General features: G+C 36.6%; 1 protein-coding gene and 1 pseudogene across 1 annotated transcript in view; both read left to right on the plus strand.

Annotated features, from left to right (window-relative positions):
- The window catches only part of VN2R652 (vomeronasal 2 receptor 652), an 80,149-nt gene extending 77,253 nt beyond the window's left edge, over positions 1-2,896 (plus strand). The window contains 1 exon segment of the mRNA NM_001102435.1: positions 1,992-2,896. Coding sequence (NP_001095905.1) covers positions 1,992-2,896 — 905 coding nt within the window.
- VN2R651P (vomeronasal 2 receptor 651 pseudogene) lies at positions 9,926-10,195 on the plus strand (annotated as a pseudogene).

Genomic DNA, 26,861 nt, shown 5'->3' on the forward strand with positions numbered 1-26,861 from the left:
CCTTATTCATTTCTCTTATATATATTGTGTGTGAAAATAACATAAAGTATAACTCATATAGTTGGCACAGGTACATTAAGGTAGGATGCAGAGGGACAGTCTCTTGGGCTCCCATACCTTCCTGCACTCAAGTTAGCTCCATGCCAGGTCTCATTTTGTCTGTCACAATTATATGGGTAGCTGGGCCCCTTGGCCCCAACTTATGAAATGGATCAGGGCCCATTAGGAATCCAGGATCTGATGAAGGGGAAGTAACATGGCTACTGACTCTGGGGAGTTTGTTGGTGATATCTTTTTTCTCTGTTTCTTTCTTTTTACTAATAAATACTTATAAATTTAGTATAAAGTCTTCAAGATTAATTTTTATTCATTGCATATTCTTATCCCAGATTTGATGGTAGGAAAGATATTTTATACCCTAATATTTAAAAAAAATGATTGAGTTTACTATATCCATTTTATTGAGTGATGAATTATTTCTAAGGTACCACATTTTGATTAAATGCTAGTTAATCAAGTTTGTTTTTCAATAAGCTTTCACTTATGTCTTTAAATTTCACTTTCTAGCCTAATCACATAAGATTAAATGAATAACAAAGTTCATGATCATACCATTTTTTAATAGTTGAGCCAAAAATGAAAGAAAGACTTAAATATTTATGTACATAGTCAAGATATCCACCTAGTATGGGGAATAGTCATGGGTGCTATAGTAATTAATATCTATACAATAGAAATACCACCCAGATGCATGGAAACCATAAAGATATCAGGGTAGAAGTTTATTTTTACAAAACTTGAATCTAGGAAGTCGTTCACAGATGGAAAATCTAGGTTCTGATGAGAAAGTCAAGATCTTTTTCAAAACTAACACTAGTCACTTTAATTGAAGAATATTTACATCACCATAATCATGTGCCCAAAATAACTCAGAAGACTTGAAGTTACATGAAATATAATTTGTATAAAACTTATATAAAATATTAAAATAATCATAATCAAATAAAAAACCCTTTTCCATATCATTTATTCAACAATATGTGGTCTATCTATGAAAAATGATAATAAAATTTTTCATTTTCTCATTTCTATTTTGAACATAGATGATTATATTTAAATTGGTTACTTATCAATTTAGGCCTCATTATAGAAGGTTTTATTACCCCTCCCTGAGCACCCCATACATCCCTGGAGGGCTTGTCATGCCCTTCTAGGGCAGCCCTCCAGCCTCTGACCCTCACCGGACACCCAGGTCTCACTTGTGGCTCCTAGTAGCTGTTAGCATGCTGCAGTGGCCACATCCCGGGCAATGGCTTCAACAGGCCAGCTAAATCTTGTGAGGGTAGCCATCGGGTCGTCGACCCCTGGTGAACCAGGGCTTTGCTCACCCAGCATGTGAAGACTGCTTTGGCTGAACATGCGGAAGAAACCAATAAGAAGGTTCAATGGCTGAGATGGCGACGCAGCAAAGCACTGTGGAGTGCTTAGGGCGTGTTGGAGCACAAAGGACAACACGGCCATCCAGTGCAGCTGAGGAAGTCTCCAGATGTAACGACTTTTCGTACCACTGGACCCAGGCTTCCAGCGCCGAGAGAGTGGGACTGTCTCTGTGCATTGACTTTTCCACTTAAATCTTCATGCACAAGTGTCTGTGTGCACAAAAACGCACAAAGTCAATCGTCATCCTCGGTTCGAGAGACAACCAACATAACATAGAAGGTTTGATTTTTAAATGGATTAGAGACACTTTAATTTTTGTTTATTAAGGAAATGATAGTAAAGCAATAATTTAATACATTATTTTATCCATATGTAAAGATGTGGAGATACTGAAATATGGGTATATCTTATTGAGCCTCTAAAATTCTTGTCCTGCCGGAGGAGTAGTAGGAAGAAAAGATGGAGCTTCATGTAGAATGACTAAACTTGTGATTTACTGGAGAAATAAAACTATATATATAACAAGAGATTCATTTTTGTCTTATTCATAGATGCACAGCAGTGTCTGCAATGCCCTGAAGATCAGTACCCAAGCAAGGAGAGAGATAGATGCCTCCCCAAGACAATAACTTACCTGGCTTATGAAGAACCTCTGGGAATGGCTCTGGCTTCTGCAGCTCTCTGCTTCTCCCTGCTCACTGCTCTAGTCCTTGGAGTCTTTGTGAAGCACAGAGACACCCCCATAGTCAAAGCCAATAACCGCAGTCTCAGCTACACTCTTCTCATATCCCTCACCCTTTGTTTCCTCTGTTCCTTGCTCTTCATTGGTCTTCCCACTCAAGCCACCTGCCTGCTGAGACAAATCTCATTTGCAGTAGTGTTCACCGTGGCCATTGCTTCTATCTTGGCCAAAACTCTAACTGTGGTTCTGGCCTTTGCGGCCACCAAGCCAGGGAGTGGGCTCCGCAAGTGGCTGGGCTCCACAACATCTTATTTTCTCATTTGTATCTGTACTCTTATCCAAATGTGTCTCTGTGGCATCTGGCTTGGAACACATGCCCCATTCCTTGAGAGGGATATACACTCCGAGGCTTCCCTCATTGTCATTCAGTGCAATGAGGGATCGCTCTTTTTCTTCTACTCTGTTCTAGGCTACATGGGCTTCCTGGCCTTGGTTAGCTTCATGATGGCCTTTCTGGCAAGGAAACTGCCAGACACTTTCAATGAAGCCAAGTATTTGACTTTTGCCATGTTAGTTTTCTGCAGTGTCTGGATTTCCTTCCTGCCCACATATCAGAGCACTAAGGGAAAGGCCATGGTGGCCGTGGAGATCTTTTCCATTGTGGTCTCCAGTGCTGGGATTCTCACCTGTATCTTTGCTCCCAAATGCTATGTGATCCTTCTGAGGTCAGACAGAAATACTCTGGAGATACTGAAAAACAAAGTTAGTTTCTGAAGAGCAATGTGATCTCAATCTCTTCCTCACCAATCATAGAGATGCAGCTCTTAACTTCCTAGAGTCTTAATAAAATAGCCTAGCTTGTATACCTTTTATTTTCTGTTGTTATTTCTTTCTTTCTCATTGGAATCAAATACTATTTTGAATGGAGTCATGTTGCCTGATTTTTTAATAGAGGAAGAATTAAAAGTAGTTATATAGAAATACATTATATGGAGTAGACACCTACAATAGGGATGACAAATATAATTATGGAATAATTAATGAATTTAAAAATATGAAGGCTTGATTTCTAATTCTTGGTTGAGTTTGTATCACATTTCTCTTTATGCATAAGCCTATCCAGGGTTCTGATTTAAAAAGATTTGCAAAGCTGGACGTCTATTCTTTCCCCAATATGTTTATCTGGGTCATATCAGTCATTACATCTATTGGCTATTGTTTGATGAATTGTAAATATAGGAGAGATGATTTGTTGAAGAATTATGAAGACCCAACTGAATAGGATGATTTTGCATGTATAACAAGCTACAGTAAGCTATTATGCCTTTGATTCCTTTCTATAAATTATTTTATCATATGATGATAATCTCTTATGAACAATCTTTTGCCAAAGCCTAATTGTTCTCTTCCTGTCGTTTCATGAATGATACTTTGAATGTAACACTAGTTGATTGCCATAAGACATAATAAAAATGAGAAAATGATCATGCATCAGAACTTATTCAGTTTTTTCCTTCATTTAAAAATATTTTTTCTGTATATGTCTCGCAATTCAACTTCAGACGGCTTATTTTATTAGTTTTAAAATCTCAAATTCCAAATTCTCTACTGCTTTACATTTCTTCCATCACCCATTGAAATGACAAGTAACATAAACCTGTTGTTACATGAGAAGTGATTAAAAAGATGCATCTATTATAATCAAAAGGAAAATATTTATAAAAATTCACTGTAGAAAAGAACTTAAAAACTAGAATTGGTGAAATGACAAAAAGATTTATAAGATCACTGAAGAACATTATTCTTTTAAAATAAGGTTTGGACAAGTTGATGCTAATGACTCCATGAATAATCAAGAAAAAGTAAAATAACAATGAAAAATATAAGAAAATGTCATATTTATCATTAGAAAAGCAACTGACCTGAAAACAATCTCACAGTACAATCACACGTATACCACATGTCTATGAACCTTGTGGCAGCTTCAACCTTAGACTCTATATTTTGGATTTCAGCCTTTACAGTTTCCTTAGCAGGGGATGAATCTAAGGTGAAAGATTTTTCCTTACTTCCTGGGTAAGTGGAGGACATCACATATTTCCTTATTGTACTCCTGAATTCTCTTATTCCAGGTCCCCATGTTCTAGGAGAGAAAATTTTTAAGACCCATAAGTCTGGGAAAAATTTAAGTCCCTCTGTTTCTGAGTTAAACACATACACTTTTTCCTACCCTGTGACAAAGAGAGTTGAGAACAAGGAACCAAAATAGTTCTGAAGACCAAGAAGAACACCATATATGTATCAGTGAAGTTTGTACCTTGGAAAAAGAGATGTCAAAATTGTTGGCATTCCTTAAAAATGAAGGAGTAGGAGCCAAGATTGCCCTAATTTGAAGCTACATACTAATATTATGCCAACATCTATTTAGATGGAGGTCAAGTCATTTTGTCCTCCCCAAATTTTACTCTTTAGAGCAAGAAGTCAACCAGTATGTATTAATCAATTTCTATTTCATGGAAACTACAGAGCTAGACTCTGTGGATAAAATGGTAGACTGTGCTCCAATTTGTTAGTAGCTAAATCCTGGACTTGGAATGAAATTGGTCCCAAGAAGCTAATTCAGGGAGGGTCACAAAATGAGTAATATGACTTATCAACAAAACAAATAAACTTGAACTTGTTACTCAAAAGGGTAATATTATTAAAAATAAATCCTCTTAATAGGTATTTCCTGATAGGATTGGATTAGAATGACAGCTTTTTAGAGGAAAATAAGGACAAAGAGCATCATTCCATAACTGCATGGGTAAAATATAAGGAGAATGGGTCATATAGTAAGAGTAGCAATAAGTATTGATAAGAAATGAAGTATTAATATGCTCCATGGGAACATTATAATTTTGGGTAAAACTGGAAGTTATATGGAAGACCTGAGATGTTCTTAACTTGGGAAGTTGAGTCTCCCAGAATGGGCAGATATATCCAGATTTTGATCACAGTCTATGGAGGAAAAACCCACAGTGAAATCATCAATTTATTGGAGTGTTTTAAGTCTTTTCTTTAGTTCCAAAAAATACTTGACTCAAAATCAGGACTTAATGAATGTTTATTTCAGATAAATTATTTAATCTTGACATTGGCCTATTGTGAATGAGAGTAAAATGGTTCCCAATTAAAACATGACAATTGTTGTGTGATGTACTTTTCTCTTCTGGATTATGTCCCAATTGCCTCTGGGAGGATGGCCCTATGAAGCCACTAGTAACATAGCAGGCAGATTTATGAAAAATGAGATTTATCAGACAGGTGGAGTCAAGATGGTGGCTTAGAGGTAGCAAAAATGTAGACCTATATAAACCCTTCCTCACTGATCAAAAACACAATGCTTCCAGTGGATTGAAAACCAAATCTAACAACAAGTGTTAAATGTACTTTGTGTTTGAGATGGAAATATATTAATTATGTGGTCACCAGGGATTTAATTTCTAAATTCCAAAATGGATTATCAATGTAAATGGAATTCATGGTAGTGTGTTTACAATAGAGGAAAGATATTAAGGAAGAGAGAAAAGGAGAGAGAGAGAGAAAAAGAGAAAGAGGTAGAGATCTCTGACTTCTTCTGATATCAGTTAGAATGTCTAAGCCCCAATCAGGGGAAAAACGTCTCAAATTGATGGGCCTTTTCTCGGAGGTTTAGCCCTCTGAGAAAGGCAGGGTCACTAAATCAGCCTTTCACTCACCAATGGTGACCATCTAAATGGAAAGAAGTCTGAGTGTCTGTCTTCTGGTCACTCCTCAAGTGTATGTCTTTCAGTCTCTCTTCCAAGCCAAAGAGCTCTTCGATCTCCTTGAATTGAATATATCTTTTATTCTGGCCTTTTGCTGTCTTTTTAAAAGACCTTTTTCTCTTGTGTCACCTTCCCTAAACTTCATGTCTACAAATCACAGCACTTTTCTCTAGGACTGTCCACTCTTTAATTCACACCTTCTTTGGTTAGATTATACCTTTTGGGTTACTTAACACCTTTCTGGTTCTTTCACCTTTTGAAGTTACTTAACACCTTTTTGTAGTTAAAATGGATAGATCTACTTAAAATACTGAGTTGCCACCTTTTTGGAGATTAAAATCTAAAAATAGATGGTGGATTACAATCCAATCTTCCCAATAAAGGAAAAGCTAAGTACCTTCATTGTTACAATCAGGGGATTACAATTTAATCTTCACAATCAAGGAAGAGCTAAGTATCTTCATTGTTACAATCAGGAGAGAGCTAAATCCAATTTTCACATAAGACAGAGCTAGAGAACCCTGCTCCTGGACCCAACTTAAAAGGTACACCCCCCCAAAACTGAACTCCAGAACATGCAGGTTTAAGGAGAAGGAAGAAGGAAGATCCCAGGACCCCTCCCCCACCTACAGTGCTGAGCCTGCAGTGGTGACTGGAATCTCTGGGTGGGCAAGGACACTAGGCTGGAGGGAGAACCTTGCTGGCAAAGCTATGCCAGTCTCAGGGTTTAGAACAATTGTGGAGTAGAGGCAGCAAGAGGAGAAGCTCAGAGCAGGCAGACCATTTACACTATTGATTTAATAAATAAGACTAGAAGCTTGTATTTTGAAAAAACAAATAAAATAAACAAAGTACTGGTCAATCTAATTTAAAAAAGGAAAAAAGAAAAGCAAATTAACAGCATCATAGATGAAAAGGGAGACCTCACCTCAAATGAAGAGAAAATTAAGGTAATCATTAAAAACTATTATGCCCAATTATATGCCAATAAATATGGCAATCTAGGTGATATGAATGAATATTTACAAAAATGTAAATTGCCTAGATTAACAGAAGAAGAAATAAAATTCGTATATAATCCCATATCAGAAAAAAAATTGAACAAGCCATCAAAGAAGAAAAAAATTTCCAGGACCAGATTGATTCACAAGTGAATTCTATCAAACATTGAAAGAACAACTAATCCCAATAATATACAAACTATTTGACATAATAAGCAATAAACAAAGAAGGACTTCTATCAAATTCCTTTAATTCCAAAGCTAGGCAGGTGAAAAACAGAGACAGAAAACTATAGGCCAATCTCCTTAATGAACATAGATGCAAAAATCTTAAATAGAAGACTAACCAAAAGACTTCAGCAAGTGACCACGAGGGTTATTCATTATAATCCGGTAGGATTTATACAAGGAATGTAAGGATGGTTCAATAATAAGAAAATCATCCATATAATTGACCATATCAACAAGCAAACTAAGAAAAACCACATGATTATCTCAATAGATGCAGAAAAAGTTTTGACAAAATACAACACAGATTCCTTTTGAAAACACTAGAAACTATAGGAATAGAAGGGACCGTCATAAAAATAATGAACAGTATAGATCTAAACCCATCAGCAAACATTATCTGCAATGAGGATTAACTATAAGCCTTTCCAATACGATCAGGAGTGAAACAAGGATGCCCATTATCACCTCTACTATTTGACATTGTACTAGAAACACTAGCAGTAGCAATTAGAGAAGAAAAAGAAATTGAAGGTATTAAAATAGGCAACGAGGAGACCAAATTATCGCTCTTTGCAGATGACATGATGGTCTTCTTAAAGAATCCTAGAGAATCACCTAAAAAGCTATAATCAACAACTTTAGCAAAGTTTCAGGATTCAAAATAAACCTACACAAATCATCAAAATTTATGTATATATTTCCAACACATCTCAGCAGCAAGAATTAGAAAGAGAAATTTCATTTAAAATCCCTAGAAAATATAAAATACTTACAAATCTATATGCCAAGAGAAACGCAGGAACTATATGAACACAACTACAAAACACTCTCCACTCAATTAAAAGGAGATCTAAACAATTGGAAAAACATTGATTGCTTATGGGTAGGATGAGCTAATATAATACAAATGACAATCCTACCCAAATTAATTTACTTATTTAGTGCTTTATTTATTTTATATATATTGCTGTCATGTTAGCCAGTCTGCTAGATGTGAGGTGATACCTCATATATATATATTATATATTACTTACAATATATATATTATATATTACTTATTTAGTGCTATATCCATTGAAATACCAAAAGACTTTTTTACTGAATTAGAAAAAAAATCATAACAAAGTTTATTTGAAAGAATAAAAGATCAAAGATATCCAGGGAAATCCTGAAAAAAATATGCCAAGGAAAGAGGCCTTGCAGTCCCAGATCTCAAACTATACTATAAATCAGTGGTCATCAAAATAATTTGGTATTGGCTAAGAGACAGAAAGGAGAATCAGTGGAATAGACTTCGGATAAGTGACCACAGCAAGACAGTCTATGACAAGCCCAATGATGCCAGCTTTTGGGACCAAAACCCACTATTTCATAAAAACTATTGGGAAAATTAGAAGACAAAATGGGAGAGATTAGGTTTGGATCAACATCTTATACCCTACACCAGGATAAACTCAGAATGGTTGAATGACTTGAATATAAAGAAGGAAACTATAAGCAAATTAGGTGAACACAGAATAGTATACATATCAGATCTTTGGGAAAGGAAAGACTTTAAAACCAAGCAAGAGCTAGAAAAAAATCACAAAATGCAAAATCAATACTTTTGATTACATCAAATTAAAAAGTTTTTGTACAAACAAAACCAATGCAACCAAAAATTAGAAGGGAATCAACAAGTTGGGAAATAATCTTCATAACAAAAACCTCTGAAAAAGATCTAATTTCTCGAATTTATAAAGAGCTAAACCAATTGTACAAAAAAATCAAGCCATTCTTCAATTGATAAATGGGCAAGGGACATGAATAGGCAATTTTCAGTTAATAAAATCAAAACTATTAATAAGCACATGAAAAAGTGCTCTAAATCTGTTATAATAGAGAGATACAAATCAAAACAACTCTGAGGTATCACCTCACATCTAGCAGACTGGCTAACATGACAGCAATGAAAAATAATGAATGCTGGAGGGGATGTGGCAAAGTCGGGACATTAATGCATTGCTGATGGAGTTGTGAATTGATGCAACCATTCTGGAGGGCAATTTGGAATTATACCCAAAGGATGCAAAAAGACTGCCTGCACTCTGACCCAGCTATGGCACTGCTGGGTTTGTACCACAAAAACATATTAGGGGAAAATACTTGTACAAAAATATTGATAGCCATGCTTTGTGGTGGCAAAAAATTGGAAAATGAGGGGATGCCCAGCAGTTGGGGAATGGCTGAACAAATTGTGTTATATGTTGGTGATGGAATACTATTGTGCTCAAAGGAATAATGAACTGGAGGAATTCCATGCAAACTGAAATGACCTCCAGGAATTGATGCAGAGCCAAAGGAGCAAAGCCAGAACATTGTACACAGAGACGAATACACTGTGGTACAATCAAATGTAATGGACTTCTCCATCAAGGACAATGCAGTGATCCTGAACAACTTGGAGGAATCTATGAGAAAAAATATTATCCACATTCAGAGTCAAAATTGTAGAAGTAGAAACACAGAAGAAAAACAACTGCTCAAAGGCATGGGTCGAGGGGATATGGCTGGGGATGTAGACTCTAAATGAACATCCTAAAGCAAACACCAACAACATGGAAATAGGTTCTGATCAAGGACACAGGAAATATCCAATGAAATTGCCGGTCAGCTACGGGAAGTGTGGGGGAAGGGGAGGGAGGGAAATAATGTGATTCTTGTAACCAAGGAATAATGTTCTAAATTGACTAAATTAATTAATTAAAAAAAATAAAAACGGTATATACTCTGATGCTGACTTCATTGTCATTTGGTGTAATGAAGGCTTCCTCACCTTCTACTGGGTCCTGGCTACATGGGCTTCCTGGCCTTGGTTAGCTTTATGGTAGCTTTTCTGGGAAGGAATCTGGCAGAAACTTTCAATGAATCCACGTGCCTACAGCATGCTGGTGTTCTGTAGTGTCTGTGTTTCCTTCCCACCCATATAGCAGAGCACCAAGAGGAAGGCCCTGGTGGACATGGAGGCTTTTTCCATTTTGTTCTCTATTAAAGCTTTATTTAGGGATATTTTAAAGATAATATACTTAGGAGAGTCTGAAGCCAAGAGTTTTAGAAACTTTCTCCATTTGAAATGTTTTTGAAATGATACTATTTATTCACCCATTTCACCCTGGTGGGCAGCAAGCATGGGCCCATCTCTTTTGTTGCTGTGATATCCTTGAATATCTCTATGGGCTCAAAGCCATTCAATGGGAACTATATTGATGTTCCTTCTCTTCTAAGAATTGGACAGAGCCATTTTTCTATATTTAATGCTGACCTGGGCTGACAAAGTGCCTGTCTCTGGTTTATTCATGATTAATTTATTGTATTTTCCAAAATATTAAGAAAAGGACTGTTGTAAGTCTCTAGGCTGAAATTGTTCCTGCCATTTTTCCCATTTAACTGTATCCACTCCTCATTCAAAGGCATTTCCCATATGTTCAGCTGCGCCTTTCATATCATAGAACAGTCATAGTTCATTAGTTTCAACTTTGGTGAGCTAAAACTGAAACAAACTCATCTGGCTTCCTATTTTTCAGAAAGAAGATCAACTCAAAATGGCTTTTACATTTTATTTAATTTAATTTTTACATAATTTATTTCCCCTATTATATTTAATAACAATTTTCAGCATATGATTTCTGACATAAGTCTGACATTTTCTCCCTCCCTTCCTTGCCTCTCCCCTCTCAGAGGTGGTAATCAATTTGAGCTGAGACATACCTGTATTATTCGGCAAAATATCCTTCCATATTGGTCACTGTTGTAAGAAAATACTTATATTAAACCAAAATCCCCAAATTAAAACATCAATAAACTAAAGGGGAAAATAGTATGCTTGGATCTGGATTCTGACTCCAGCTATTTTCATGCCCCTTTAAGTGAGATAATTTATCCTCTTCTGTATCTTCCTTCCCTTTTTTGTCAATGCAATCTTCTTTTTCACCCCTTGATTTCTTTGAATACAATGCCATTCTAATCAACCTTCTCCTGCAACATCAATCTATGTATATTCCTCCTCACTTCCCTCATAAAGATAGAAAGTTTAAGATAAGAATATTTTTTCCACATAGGAAGAGAAAAAAACAACTACTGTTTGACTATCTTGAATCTCTAAATTTTGTCTTTTTTGTTTATATTTTTTAAGTTTCTTTAGAGAACTGTTAGGTCTAGTGTTTTCATTACAAATGCTTAAAAATCTTTTTAAAAAATAATTTATATAATCAATTTAGAACATTATTCCTTGGTTACAAGAATCACATTATTTCCATCCCTCCCCTTCCCCCACACTTCCAGCAGCCCACACGCAATTTCATTGGGTATCACGTGTTTCCTTGATCAGAACCTATTTCCATATTGTTGGTGTTTGCTTTAGGGAGTTCATTTCGAATCTACATCCCCAGCCGTATCCCCGACCCATGCTTTTGAGCAGTTGTTTTTCTTCTGTGTTTCTACTTCCACAGTTTTGACTGAAATTGGATAATGTTTTTTTCTCATAGATTCCTCCAAGTTGTTCAGGATCACTGCATTGCCATTGATGGAGAAGTCCATTACATTTAATTGTACCACAGTGTATCAGTATCTATGTACAATGTTCTGGTTCTGCTCCTTTGGCTCTGTATCAATTCCTGGAGGTTGTTCCAGTTTGCATGAAATTCCTCCAGTTCATTATTCCTTTGAGCACAATAGTATTCCATCACCAATATATAACACAATTTGTTCAGTCATTCCCCAATTGAAGGGCATCCCCTCATTTTCCATTTTTTTTTGCCACCACAAAGAGCACAGCTACGAATATTTTTGTACATATCGTTTTCCTTATTATCTCCTTGGGGTAGAAACCTGGCAGTGCTATGGTAGGATCAAAGGGCAGACAGTCTTTTAGAGCCCTTTGGGAATCATTCCAAATTACCCTCCAGAATGGTTGGATCAATTCACAGCTCCATCAGCAATGCATTAATTTCCTGACTTTGCCTCATCCCCTCCAGCATTCATGACTTTCCTTTGCTTTCATCTTAGCCAGTCTGCTTAGGTGTGAGATGATACCTCAGAGTTGTTTTGGTTTGCATTTCTCTGTTTATAAGAGATTTAGAACACTTTTTCATGTGCTTATTAATAGTTATGATTTCATTAACTGAAAATTGCCTATTCATCTCCTTTGCCCATGTATCAACTAGAGAATGGCTTGATTTTTTTGTACAATTGGTTAAGCTTTTTTTAAATTTGAGTAATTAGACCTTTGTCAGAGGTTTTTGTTATGAAGATTATTTCCTAATTTGTTGCTTCCCTTCTAATTTTGGTTACTTTGGTTTTGTTTGTACAAAACCTTTTTAATTTGATGTTATCAAAATTATGGATTTTACATTTTTTCCTAGCTCTTGCTTGGTTTTAAAATCTTTCCTTTCCCAAAGATCTGACATGTATAATATTCTGTGTTTACCTAATTTGCTTATAGTTTCCTTCTTTATATTCAAGTCATTCAGCCTTTCTGACTTCATCTTGGTGTAGGGTGTGAGGTGTTGATCCAAACCTAATCTGTCCCATTCTGTCTTCCAATTTTCCTAGCAGTTTTTATGAAATAGTGGGTTTTGGTCCTGAAAGCTGGGATCTTTGGGCTTGTCATAGACTGTCTTGCTGAGGTCACTTACACCAAGTCTGTTCCACTGATCCCCCTTTCTGTCTTTTAGCCTATACCAAATTATTTTGATGATCACTGTTTTATAGTATAGTTAGGAATGTTTAAAAATTTTTTGTTTTATTGAATGATCATTTTCTCTACTTTACTCTACTTCCACCTGTTGGTGATCATGAGGGAATTGCAGCACCACTCCTGTCTGCTAAGATGTTTCAAGAAAAACCAAACAGATTTTTTTCAACTCATAGAGCAGCCTCCTTGAACCACCTTCCTTAGTGAGGAATGTCCAAAGAGTGAATTCTTGGTCCATTGCCTTTCCCACGGCTCTTTGGGATCATTCTTTTCCCATCATATCTCTTTGAGATTCTGCTCTGTTTTAAAGAAATCCAGTTCATTCAAACTCCTCTCTCCAGTCATGTATTACCTAACCTATCAATAATCATTTTTTTTGCTTACTTTATTAACAGATACTCATAACACTCTCCTTGATCTATTTTCCAGGTCACTTTTTTTCAGAGATATTTCATGTATTATTCTATTTTTCATTTTTTTGTTTTTATTTTATTGTTTCTTCATGTCTCATGAACTTGTTAGCTTCTACTTGGCTAATTCTATTTTTTAATTTTGAAGGAATTATTTTCATTCATTAGCTTTCAAACTACATTTATCATCTGACCAGTCATACTTTTTAAGATACTCTGTTCTTCACCGGATTTTTTAATTTCTTTTTTATTTGACCCTTTTCAAGGAGTATTTTTCTTCTTGCATCTCTTTAATTTTGCTTATTTGTTTTTCCTCTACCTCCTCTACTATATTTTTGACATCAGATTAAGTTCTTTCAAATTGTGAGTTTTGCATGTAGCAGTGAGAGAAGTGGACAGCAGGTGGCGCCGGTCTCCTCAGACAGAAGACTGTCCAGTTCACAGACTTTGTTGACAGCCTCCTGTGCTCTGCCAGAAGGATGAACTTTTGTTTTGATCAATAGCGGAAAAGTTGCTGCAGGAGTTTTATTTTAAGTTAAGAAACTCTAACTGAAAATTTGCTTTTAGAATTTTAGAATAGGTTAGTAAGACAGAAATTATTTACAGATAGTTAGGAAGTCAGGTTAGATCTAAATTCATTCAGACATGAAGACTTCCCTTGTGGGAAATAATTGGGATCAGGGTATTAGTTGGAGCTTTGTAGTTTAGGGAAATACATCTACCAATAATCAATATGCTCACTACCTTTCCTTTTCCTTCTCCTTTCCCTGCAATCTTTAGAGTTAAATAAACAGGTTTTCTATATCTTGTCTCCAGCAAATTTCCTCAGCTGTAAATCCAGTTGATTACCTCAAGGGACAACAATGGAATCTCCTAATAAGTAAGCCTACCAATAAGTATCAATACCAATGAATATCAGGATCAATATTCCCCATAACCATGGTTAGGTGTTGTTTTAAAAATATTTTCCCAATATTTTTCTTGACTTTTATTTTCATTTTAGAGATGGGCTCTGTTCTTATACTAGAGGGAGCACTGCCTTAAACTTCAGTTTTTACTCACTGCTACCCTCCGCTTTAGTTCCTTTTCCCTGCAAGTTTCAGTTCTTCTAAGGTGTCATGAAAGCTTGTGGACTCGGAGCTCTGAAAGCCACTTCCCACTGCTGAGTCCGTCTACCTCAAGTTCCACTGATGGCTTATGGGCTTTAGACCTTATGAGTTAAAATTATGGTGGGGGTCAGGATTTTGCTATTCATTTGGGCAGTGACTTTAGGGCTTGCTGTAGGCTTAAACTGGCCAGGGACACTGAGGACTGTCTTGTGCTGGGGTCGAATTCCTCATTGTTATATCAGACAGGAGCTCTGGGTCTGCCCTTCAGCTTGAAGCAGCTGGGTGTGCTATGGACTTTCTAGAGCTGGTGTTCCAGGCCTTACTGCAGTCTTAGGCAGGGGCTCTGGGCCACCCCTTCTGCTTGCACCAGCCACATGTTTTATATTAGACCTTGGGACCTCATTGCAGGCTTGTGCTAAGACTGAGATCTTCAAGAGGTGGGAACAGAAATGCTTTGCTTTTGGCTTCAGCAGCATCTTAAGGGTCTTGAAGTTGTCTTGGGAGCAGGTTGAGATCCTTGAGAAGTAGGGGTGGAGTTGGAGGGGAATTGTTGTTGTCTTGTGCCTGTGCTCCTTGGTGTGGCCTTGCTAGGGAGAAGGCTCCCTTTCTAGCCCCCAAAGAAACCCATGCTTTCTGTCTAACTTCCCTGTTGTTTTCTTCAGGAAAATGGCTTTATTCTATCTCATTGTTGCTTCTATCATTCCAGTATTAATTTTGAAGCATTATTTTGCGATTGGTTGGAGAGGATTTTCATTAAGGTTTCAGCATTCCTCACTGCTACTTCACCATTTTGGCTCCATCTTTAGACTTTTTATTTTCAAAATATTAAAAAAATATTTTCTTTTATTGAAAAAATCAGTATAGTATAAAAAAATACAGAAGACCAAATTTTGTCTATAGGTCCTCACTTGAAGCCTTGTACTTATCTTTTGTCAACATCTACTTTAGACTGAAGTCAAATCATTTTGTCATCTCCCAATGTTGCTTTTCAGAGCAAGAAATCAACCTGCATTTAATTGTCAAATATTGTGTGCAAAGCCCTGAGCTAGCACTGTGGATAAAACCATAGTTCATGCTCTACCTTAACTGTAGCTAATTCTGGGTTTGGAATGACATTGTTCTGAAGTAGTTAATTCAGGCAGCGTCCCAACCCTGACTTGATAAAACATTGCAAAGTCAACTCCAAGTCCTTTATCAAAAGGGTGAAATTTTAAAAACACATTGTTGTTGCTTTAATCGTTTTTACCAGATGGAAAGTTATAATAACGAAGGCTTATTAAGGAAACCAGGATAGTCGTCATTCCTTATATGTATGGGTAAAATACAAGAAGGATGGATGACATGGAAAATATTGGCCTTAAGTGATGAAACATTAGTGTGCTCAATTGTTAGATTTATGTTTTTCAGAGAAATTAGGGAATTTCTTCAGGACAAGTGGTGGCACCACAATGGAAAATCAGGGGGAAGACTGAGATAAGACTCTCCCAGAATGGGCAGGCATATTTGGGTTGCGATCAAAATCTATGGAGGAAAAATCCAGAGCGAAGAGACCGTCATGTTCTTGGAGTGTTGTGAACCTTGACTTAGTGTCAACAAAAACTTGACACAGAATCAGGATTTGATGAATGCCTGGAGGCAAAAATATACCTCAAATATATCCTGTAATGTTTGTCTTTTGCCTTTGTCATAGAGACACTTGGCTAATGGCTTAAAATATGATTTTGCAAGTGTGAGGGACCGAGCAAAACTTGAGCATTTATTAGAAAAGAAAAAAAATTTGATGACAAAGAATATGTCTATAGATGCATGGACAAAGACCCTCAGTCACCTAAGACTCCCTTGCTCCTTAAATCTTTATAAATTTGGGGTATTTGCCATGGGCTTGGATAAACTGGGGCTCTCTTTGTCTAGATTACTTGTGATCCTGCTGTTTCAGTTTTCTTTTTCTGAGAAGCATGCTTGTCACTTCGAAAGAGATGACAGTTCCACATATAGAAAGGAAGGGAGCCTGGTCACAGGGGGTTTCTTCTTATTTCTGAAGGCTGAGACTCATATTGACAAGTCCTACTTCACTTATTCTCCAAATTGAAGTACTGAAGATACAAAGTAAGTTGCTATTTCTGAGTTTTTCCCATGGTCTGGTGAAATACAGCTATCCATATTTCAGACTGATTGACCTTCTCAGGAGAATTGTTGTGTTTTTTGGCCTCACGACTTTGGTTAAAGCAAAGACTTTGATTAGGAAAGATCTAGAAAATTATTATTCAGGAAGCTGAAAAATTCATAGGATTTATCATTTTACAGCACAGGAAGCAGACAAATAAAAACTATGGGATATGAAAATATGAACAGTCACAAATCCATCCTTACAGATGGAAGCAACTCCCCTAGGTCACAGGTAAGGAAGACATGTCAGGGAGGGAATACACTCAAAGATGGGACTCAGGTGGCAAAATGATATTCTCCAAGAATTCTCTTGGTTGAGCAAGGGTTATTGTTCCCAACTATGGAAGACAATATTCCTTATGAGACCCAGACTCTTGAAGATGTTCTTAGATCAGTTATTTATGTCATGTTTGGATGAAGTTTGGGTAGACTAAAGAATCCAACATTATTTAAGATAGCAGAAAAGAAAAATAATTCAGAATCCTACTCTCGGTCCAGAGTTTTATTCAGTCAAAGGCTTCAGGATTTATTGCCTGAAAGAGATTAAATAGTGGGAAAAAACATTTATCTTTGCCTCAGCTTTTAGGCTTTAAGACAGTTTAGTCTGTTATTTCATATAGAAGTTCTATTATTATAACTATAACAACAATGCAATGTGGAGAAATGTGAGAGGTTTATAAAAGGTTGGGCTGGAGTATTTAAGAATAGAGTCACCAGGAATTTAATTAATTCCAAAGAGATTTATTTTAACAATTTAATTATAAAATATAGGAAGAGTGAAAGTAAGAAAATCAGACAGAGAATAGGGTAAGATATCTAGCCTAAGCACTAAGTATTTTCTCCAATCCCTGGCTCAATCCAAGCAGAGATAATTAGTCCTTAGCCAGAGGGGCCTCAGCCTTGAGCTGAGGACCTGGGGATGCAGGGAGCCTCTCTCAAGGGGCAGGTCTCTCATGAGGCTGGTCTCTTCAAAAACCCAGAAAAGGAGTCATCACTTTCACTCACCACGTGTCAATCCAAAGGGAGAGATTTAAGAACAGTCACTGCAAATCCAAGGTCTCATAAGCAGATTCTTCACCAGCCTTCAACTCGAACTCCAAACTCCAGAAGAACTCCTCACATGAAGTTGTAATTTCATTTAAAAGACACTTCTTTTGCATCACTTCCTGTGTCTTCCTCCACTTTTACTTCTACCAATTACAACTAATTCTTTGCTTAGGACTGCCCAGGGGACAGTCAGTCCATTCTGATTCCTCACTTGCTATGACACAGGTGGATCACAGATCTCCCTCACTCAAGTGTAAATAGGTGTTTACACTTCTTGTGATTGGGCAGAGGAGAATTAATTTAATCTTCACAAGCAGGGGAGAGTTAAATTTAATCTCCACACCAACCTGTATATAAAATCTCAATCAATACAAAGTTTATAGTGACCAAAATGCCATGTATTTTAGTTTGTTTGAAAAATGTATGAATTCTATTAAGTTTTCACCACTTCTATGCCTATACATGTCCTACAATGTGTAGGGCTCCTTTTGGTATATAGGACAGTTTCACTGGATCAAAGAATCTCATCCTTAGGTGTTGCCATGAATGATGGATTAAAAAAATAAAAATGACTGTGATCTCAAAAATTGTGTCATTTACTATCACAGCAGTGTTATCTATATTGTAGAGTATATTTGTGCAGAAAATTTATCTTCTGAATAATGTGAATGCTCTTTTTGAACTTTTTGATATCAGGTTTAGAGAAATTTGTCTCATTTTCCTTTCTATTCTTTCCTTTTCTACTCTTTCTCAATCCTTTGATGGTCTAGAAATGTTAGGAAAGGATGTAATAGATCTGATTTTGCATTTGTCATTAGAAGGTTATAAAATGTCAGAGATAATGAAATGCCATTGTGTTCTCTTCTAGAATATCTCCAAGTTGAAGTGTATGAAATGAGCACTATTTCTTTTTCCTCCCCTGGGTCTTACCTTCAAAGCAGGTGGAATTTTCCTGCTTGCCTTTACAGATTTTTTGAACAACATCCCCATGAATGGAATCCAAATTGATTTACTTGCATCTCATACATGGAGTCTCATTTTTGTTCATGGCATCTTTAAACAGGCTTTTCATCATATCTAGGAGATGGTCTCATGGATCTTTATCACCTGAAATCTTTTGGTTGCTTTAAAGCTAATCTTGAATGGCACTTGCTAAAAGAAGTTTAAGCTGAGCCTTCCAGTTACAGTTACAAAACCCAGAAATTTCTTTGTATCTCTATTTGTGTTTCTATTTTCTATTATTATTGTGTGTTGTTTCTTAATAATCAAATTTAAGCAAGAAGTATCCATTTCTCTGTTTTTATCCCCAGCAGTCAGAATAGTGATTGGCACATCAAAGGGGAGTTTTAAAAACATATTTAATGAATAAATAAATGACAAAAGAAGACCCAAAATATTATAGTCTGAGGGCACTAACAATTTTATATTATGTCATCTCAATCAGATTCTCTCTGCTCTAAGTCAATGTGTAATGTTTCCTATTTGATTTTCTATTCATCTTTCCACAACAGCTTTCCACAAAACTTCACATTCATTTGCAAAATTCTAAAATCCCCTCATTCACTTCATTCTCAGTTGAAGATATTAATCATAAAATTTACTGAGAAAACAGAAGTCAGGAGTTTTAACATCATCAACTTACAAATTACAATAATTTGAGGATAAGAGGAAAAAAAGAACAAAACTAATAATTGCTAGATGCATTGACAAAAGCCAATTAGGGGGCAGTCCCCTTTGGAATGGAAGTATACATACAAATAAATGTTTAATCAACCACACCCCAAAGTTCATTCTTGATCTTCTCATGCAGCTTGTGGTCTGGTGGCAACTTCATGGTGTCTTCTCCAAACAGTTTCTGGATTCAGAGAGGTAGCATGTTTCTTAACCTAAAATACTCTCAAAAGAAATTTAAACTTTGCATTTTAAAATAATAATATTTTTATATTCCCCCATTAAGGGGGTGATTGAAAAACACAGGATCACTTGGGGATGCATGGCTGAGTTATGAGGTTTATGAATCAATTGGAAAGAGAAATTAAAAAGACATCAGAAAAATCCAAATAAAAAAAGAAAATTTCTGGATGAAAATATAGACTATCAAAGTATTATGTGTAAAAATTCTAAGTAAAGGAAAAATAAATCTATAACAGGTCCTTGAATCAGGGCCCAATTAAACTGATCTAAGCAATGATGCATTTACCCAGTCAGTAGCCAGGACCACAGAAAGTTTGCCACACTATGAAAAGACAGAAAAGGGATGAGATTATAGGATCCAAGTAGGAGCCAAGTTTGGGATACTCGTCTGTAAGTATTTTTAGTGCGGTTGTGGATACAAGGAAGGCCTATGTCTTAATGTATGTTAAACATTGCAACCTTGAATCTTCACACTAGGTTCAAGTACTCTGTATTGCCTTAGAAGTGCATCAATCCATCCTGGATTGGTTTAGCTTTGCCCCTATGCAATAGCTCTTTTGTGTATATCTTGTCCTGGAATCAGACAGAATCATTAAGCAAAGGCCCATAATTTTTTAAAAACAATTAGTGGCATCATTTTTATAGTCCCAAGCTTTTGGGGCATGCATTGACATTATAGCAAATGTATTTTAAACTTATGTTACTGCAAAATCAAAAAGTTAAAGAAAATCTTAGTACTGTTGACATGTGCTTGAAATATACAAAGGAGAGAAAAAATAAAAAAAATGAAGTAACATTTTGCACATGCATGAAAAATATAATAAAAGAGTTTTTAAAAATTCAAAAATGTAGCTTTTAATCATTGACACAGTGTTAGCTAAGAAAATATAGAATACAAGGCTTTCATACCAAAAATGAGATCCATTTCTTCTTCATATCTGGCCATGATCTACTGTGAGTTCAAGCAAATGAATCGAATAGTAGTATAAATATATAGTTGTCAGTATCCCCCAAATTCTCAATAGTTCAGTTAATTACAATAGCAAACAAACACACTATCATATTTCACATAAGTTGCTCTATGGCATTTTTAAAAGCCTATGAATTGATAGATATTTGTCACAATTTTTACAAACATAGCAAATCTTTCAACCTTGGTAAACATTTTCAAACAAAGTAAAACTTATTTTGGGTTTAGAACATCATCAAGAAATCTAGATATCATTCTGGTGGAAGTTAAGTAGTGAGCTGAAGAGTTACAAATGAGACATGCTCCCCTTTTTTGGGGGGGAGGCTTCTAGGGTACAATGCCCTGGGATTAACTGCCCAGCTTCCATTCACATTCTTATAAATGCAGAAGGATGGGGGTTAAATTTGTATTTCACTTCAGCTGTTAAAATGAGCCTTACCTCGTGGTATGCAAAATGTCCAGAGATTGTGAAGAAAAATTCTAAAAATCATGTCTAAAGAACCCTTAAAATCGATTTGAGATGTTTAGCTCATTTATTTTCCAAAGGTTGTTGTAACAATTTTCTGATGGAGTCCATCTATCCTCTATGTGACAGTTTAAAATCAAAAATAGAAAAGCTGTTTTTATATGGGTGTACTCAAAAATATTTGTTCAGTAGAGTAATAGGGGAAAAGCAACAGAATTTAACAGTAGTTAAAAACCCAGTACATTAAAATGATTCAGTATAACAGAATAGTTTTGAATGCAGTAATATATGAACTTAAAATTACAAAGTTAAATCTTAAACAAAACAATCAGCACAATGCAATAGAATACAGAGATTTTTATAAAACATTGTAGTCCAAAATGCCTTAAAAATATAACCTCCAGCCTCTTTAAAGTTCCTTGGGGTTTTTTGCCTATTTAGATGCCTATTGTCCGAAGGCAGAAGATTCGTAATGGCTAGGCAATGAAGGTTAAATGACCCGTCCAGGGCCACACTGCCAGAAAGTGTCTGAGGCCAGATTCCAACCAAGGACCTCCGTCTCTAGGCCTGGCTCTCAATTTACTGAGCCACTGAACTGCTTCCCCATAATGAGGAATCTCAAATTTGGCTAAAGAGTTGCAGGGAGCTGAATTTTCCCCCTGGAACACAGGTGAAATAAATGAAAGGATTAATGCAGTCAAAAGATATCCTTTTAAAGTAGACATGCTTTAAATTCCTGTTTGGAAAAGCCTCTACATTCTTTTCTTTCTTTCTTATTTTAATAGGTATTACCAGAGGAGGGTTGTTATAGTGAATTCCCTATGAAGGAATATAATGTAAAGATCATCCTTCCCCAACATTTGTGGAAACATAATGATGTTGGGTCACATAGTAGCATAGCAGTAAGTGACAAAGTGTTAGCATACTCCATTGTTATATTATCTTGTTTTGAGGAATTAGAAAATGCATGTAGGGTAAGTGGTGGTCCCATGATGGGAAATTGATGGGAAGATTGAGGTAAGACTCTTTCAGAAAGGTTGGGTATATCTGGGTTGTGATCAAAATTTATGGACGAAAAACCAAAAGTGAGCACATTATTGATTTCTTGGTGTGTTAAGATTATTGTCATTCATGTAAAGAAAACTTGGCACAGAATCAATCAGGTCCTGATGAATATATAATTCCAGTTGATTATAAAATTTTGACTTTTGTCTAGTGAGGATGAGAGTAAAGAGCCAAAGTGGACCCCAATTAATGTATGGCAGTTTGTAAGAGAAGAAACCTAGGCTGAATCTGACATTTTGGTATTTCGCTGCCTGAGTAAGCAGGTGTTATATGGTTTCAATATCAGGAGTTGTCTCCTTTCAGTGGTCACAGCATTTGGGTTTGTATGTATCTTGGTATGTCTGTTATTTTGCATCGTTATTGTACCCTTTGTTCTGTGTAATCCTGTTCTGATATTGTGAACCTCTGTTGTATCCCTGCTCATATTTTTATTTCATCAGGAATAATTTTACTATGTGTCCCACTCTCTGGCATAAAAAGAATTTCCTATTATCTCATTGCCCCCTATTTTGGTATTGTAGATTTTGATATGGGAATATCCTGATAGTAGCTACATTCTTGGTCTCCTCTAACTCTTTCTGTCTAACAGTTTCCTTGGTCTTTTCTAGCTTCTGCTTTAATTCTTCTTTCTCTTTTTGTTGTTCTGTATGGGTCTTGTATATGTATATGTCAGAGTCTCTCAGATCTTGGAGAGATAGAGATTAAAAATTTAGGCAAAAATGCTTGAAGAAATGACTGAGATTTCTGGAATATCCCTTAAAAATTATCTCTTTACATGGGGAATACATTCTTGGCTGTCCTGTCCGTATCCCAAAATTACCTCATTTTCCATCAATCTGTCAATGTAGACAGATAGATGTTCTATCTGCTCCTGCATCAATCTATAAAAATTTTCCCAAGAATTTCATCTTGTACAAAAGGACTTGATCACCTCTAATATATCTTCCCTAGTCTTTTTAAGGAAAGTCATGTTTGATGGTCTTGAAAAATCAAAATCCTCAAAATATTCAGGCCAACTTGTCAGAGTATTGTCTTCTCTCATTTTCTTAATGAATTGTGAATGTTCCTGGGGGCTAAAGAGTTATGATAATAAGATTTCTACATCCTGGAAATCAGGATCATATAGTTTGAATGCTTTTTTTCTTAGCTCCTTTAAATATCTAAATGGTCCTACACAAAATTTTGGCATTCTCAATTCCAGAGAATGCAAATCCTGAATGGAAAAAGATTTGTGTACTTTTGCATGGAGAATACCTGAATCTGGGGTTACTTTAGCAAAATCTCTGACAGGCATGATCTTCGGTGCTGCTGGGACTTCCTCAAGTTCTTCATTTGTTTGTCCACCCTGGTTTTCTCAGTGCACAACCCCACTGTCAGAACTGTTGTTAATGTCCTTGCAAATGTCTCAATGTCCTTGCAAATGATATGTCTGTATCATTACCAGCCTCCTTAATATCCTCCCCCATAGTTAGCTCCTTTTCCTTGCACAGTTTCTCACTTTTCTTCATATTGAATTCCTGGCATATCTCTATAATTGTTGACATTTGGGAGAACAAAAGCTCTAGCCTATTATCTATGTTGTTGTTCATTATATTCTTTTTGCCCAGAATTATCTTCATCCCCTTCTTCATAATGTTGTATAATTGCCAGAGAACAGCAAGAGTACCTTATCCATCAGGGAGGGATAACAATTTCATTGATATTTCTAATGATATCTGTTCCCAGTATTTTGTCATATACTAGACCAGTGATGGTGCTAAAGATGGAATAGTTCCATCAATGTGATAATATGGCTACCACCAGAAGTGTCCACATCATTTTCTGGAACATTGTTTCTATCCTCTATTTATCCCTCTTTTCTCTTTCTAATGTATAGAAATCAAGATGTATGCCTTGATCCTGTTTGTTGTTATTTTCAGAATCTATGTCCCCAAGATGACTCTCCTAAACAGTCACTTCCAATTGCCAGTCAGTGACTGTTAGTGATGAATTCTTTTGTATTGTGGGATGCCACTGTAATGGAAGGAGTAGGAATGGAGTCTCTTACCACTAATTTCAGGACCAGAGTGACGTAGAGAAGAAATATAGCCAAGGGAGGAAGAGAGAGTATAGATTGGCTTTTCCTCTCTCTTTCCCTAGTGAACCCCACTCTGGATGCCTTCAGAATCACAGATTAGTATTTCCTCATAGATTTGCCTCTTTCTTGTTTATTTTTTGATATGACTTATCTAAATTTGATAGTGGTTGGTTCAAATCTCTGACTAATATGGTTTTACTATTTCTTCCTTCAGTTCTCCTAGTTTCTCCATTAGAAATATGGGTGGCATAATATTTGGTGCATGCATGTTGATTAGTGATATTTCCTCATTATCTAAAGTCCCTTTTAACAAAGTATAGTTACCTTCCCTATCCCTTTTAATCAGGTCTATTTTTGCTTTGGCTTTGTCAGATATCGTGATTGCAACTCCTGCCTTCTTTCAGTCAGTTGAGGCCCAGAAGGTCCTGCTCCATCCTTTAATTCTGACCTTGTGAGTGTCTACCCTCCTCATGTGTGTTTCTTGAAAACAACATATGGTAGGGTTTTGGATTCTAATCCATTCTGCTATTCGTCTACATTTTATGGGTGAGTTCATCCCATTCACATTCAAAGTTATGATTGTCACTTGTGGACTCTCTGGCATTTTGATATCTTCCACTAATTTTGACCTTTCTTTTTTAGCTATAAACTTTTAAGCCAGTGATTTACTTTAAATCAGTCCCCCTAGTCTCCTACCTTGATATGTTTCCCTTTCTAGCCCCTCCCTTTCTGTTCCCTCCCCCTTTCCCCTCTCTTTCCCTCCCTTTTTGTGTTGCCTTGTCCCCTACCCCCCTTGGTTTTCCCTTCTCCCTTACCCTGTTGGATAAGATAGAATTCAAGATCCCAATGGATCTGGATGCTCTTCCCTCTCAGAGTTGATTTCACTGAGAGTAAAGTTTAAGTAAAAACTCTCTTCCTCTCCTTCTTATAGGAGAATTCTTCCCCTCCCCTTCCCTGAGAATCTTTGTGTGAGAAAGATTATTCTATTTAGTTTTCCCCCCTATTTCTTGGAGTATATCTTAGTACTATCAACAATTCCCCCCTCCTTTTTCTTTCTATCCCCCCTTTCTCCATGTCATCTCGATGCCCCAAATGTTCCCTATGCGTGATTCTTCTTACTACTCTAATAATGCATACAATTTTTGACAGCTACACATTATATTTTCTCCAAATATACATATATATATATACATATATATATAATTTGATATAAATGTAGTCCTTATAGAAGAGGGTTTGAATAAAAGAAAAAGATAACATTTTTCTCCTTTCCCTTCCTTTCATATTTACCTTTTCAGGTATTCCATGCTCTTTGTGTTTGGATGTCGAATTTTCCACAGAGCTCTGGTCTTTCCTTTGCAAAAACTTGGAAATCTTCTATTTTGTTGAATGCCCATTCTTTCCCCTGGAAGTATATAGTCAGTTTTGATGGATAGTGGATTCTTGGTTGAAGACTCAGCTCTCTTTCTTTTTTGAAAATCGTGTTCCATGCCTTACAGTCATTCAGAGTGGAAATTTCAAGGTCTTGTGTGACCCTGATTGGCATTCCTTTATAAATAAATTGCCTTTTTCTGGTTTCTCGTAAGATTTTTCTTTTGCTTGAAAGCTTTGGAATTTGGCAATTACATTCCTGGGAGTTGTCTTTTGGGAGTTTAGTGTAGAAGGTGGTCTGTGAGCTCTGTCAGTGGCTGTATTACCCCCTTGTTCTAGAATCTCTGTGCAATTTTCTTTGATGATATCTTGTATTATGATGTTGAGATTACTATTTATTTCTGGCCTTTCTGGTAGGCCAATTATTCTCAGATTGTCTCTCCTTCCTCTATTTTCTAGGCCTGTCACCTTCTCAGTGAGATATTTTATGTTCTCTTCTAATTTCTTGGTCTTTTGACTTTGCTTTATTAATTCTTGCTCTTTTGCAAGATCATTGTCTTCCAGTTGCCTGATTCTGACCTTTAAAGCCTGGTTTTCCTTTTCAGTTTGGTCAAGCTGTTTCTGTAGTTGCGTTTTTTTTTTTTTGTGCTTCAGATTGTTGAGTTCCTTTTGCATTATTTCCCACTTTTCCTGACAGAAGGCTTCCATCTTTTCATAATTTCCAATTTAAATTCTTCAAGAGTTTTTGGAGAATTTCCATTTCCTTTGGAAGGTTTCAGAGCATTTGCTTAGTTTTTCTCTTCTATCTCCTCTGTATTTTGTATTTTTTCTCCATAAAATGTGTCCAAAGTCACTCCCTTCATCTTGCTTTTCTTGGTGTTTGGAGGCTTTTGCACTTCTGTACTGTTTGCCATCTCTATCTGAGTGAGGAGGACTGGCTCTTAGTGTATATGTCTGATGATCTGAGGCTTTAGCCCCAGGCAAATTGTCTGTTCTCTGCAGCTGCTCTGTCTTCCCGGGGAAGCCCAAGGTCTGCCCTCCCCTGCCTGCCTATGTTTCAGGTGTTACTGCTCTCAGTTCCCTCCAGTTGCTTCTCCGCTGCCTTACTTCCACGCTCTGAACCTGGCACAGCACTGTCTGCAAGGTACCTCAGTGCCTTTGCTGGCCTTGTGGTTTCTGTTCTTTCAGAAGACCCTGCACTCTAGGGGTGGAAGGGTCCTGGCCTCCCTGAGCTCTGAAGGCTCCTGATGGGATTAAGTTCAGCTCTGTTCGGCTGGATGTGCCCCGAAGCAAAAAACCTCCACTGCAGCCTGTGTTGGATGCCCTGAGATTGGCTGAGGTTACTTTCAAGGTATGCCCTTTGGAGAAACCCCTTTGCCAGCCCTGAGGTTTC

This window comes from Monodelphis domestica, chromosome 6 (genome assembly GCF_027887165.1).
Source record: "Monodelphis domestica isolate mMonDom1 chromosome 6, mMonDom1.pri, whole genome shotgun sequence".
Lineage (NCBI taxonomy): Eukaryota > Metazoa > Chordata > Mammalia > Didelphimorphia > Didelphidae > Monodelphis > Monodelphis domestica.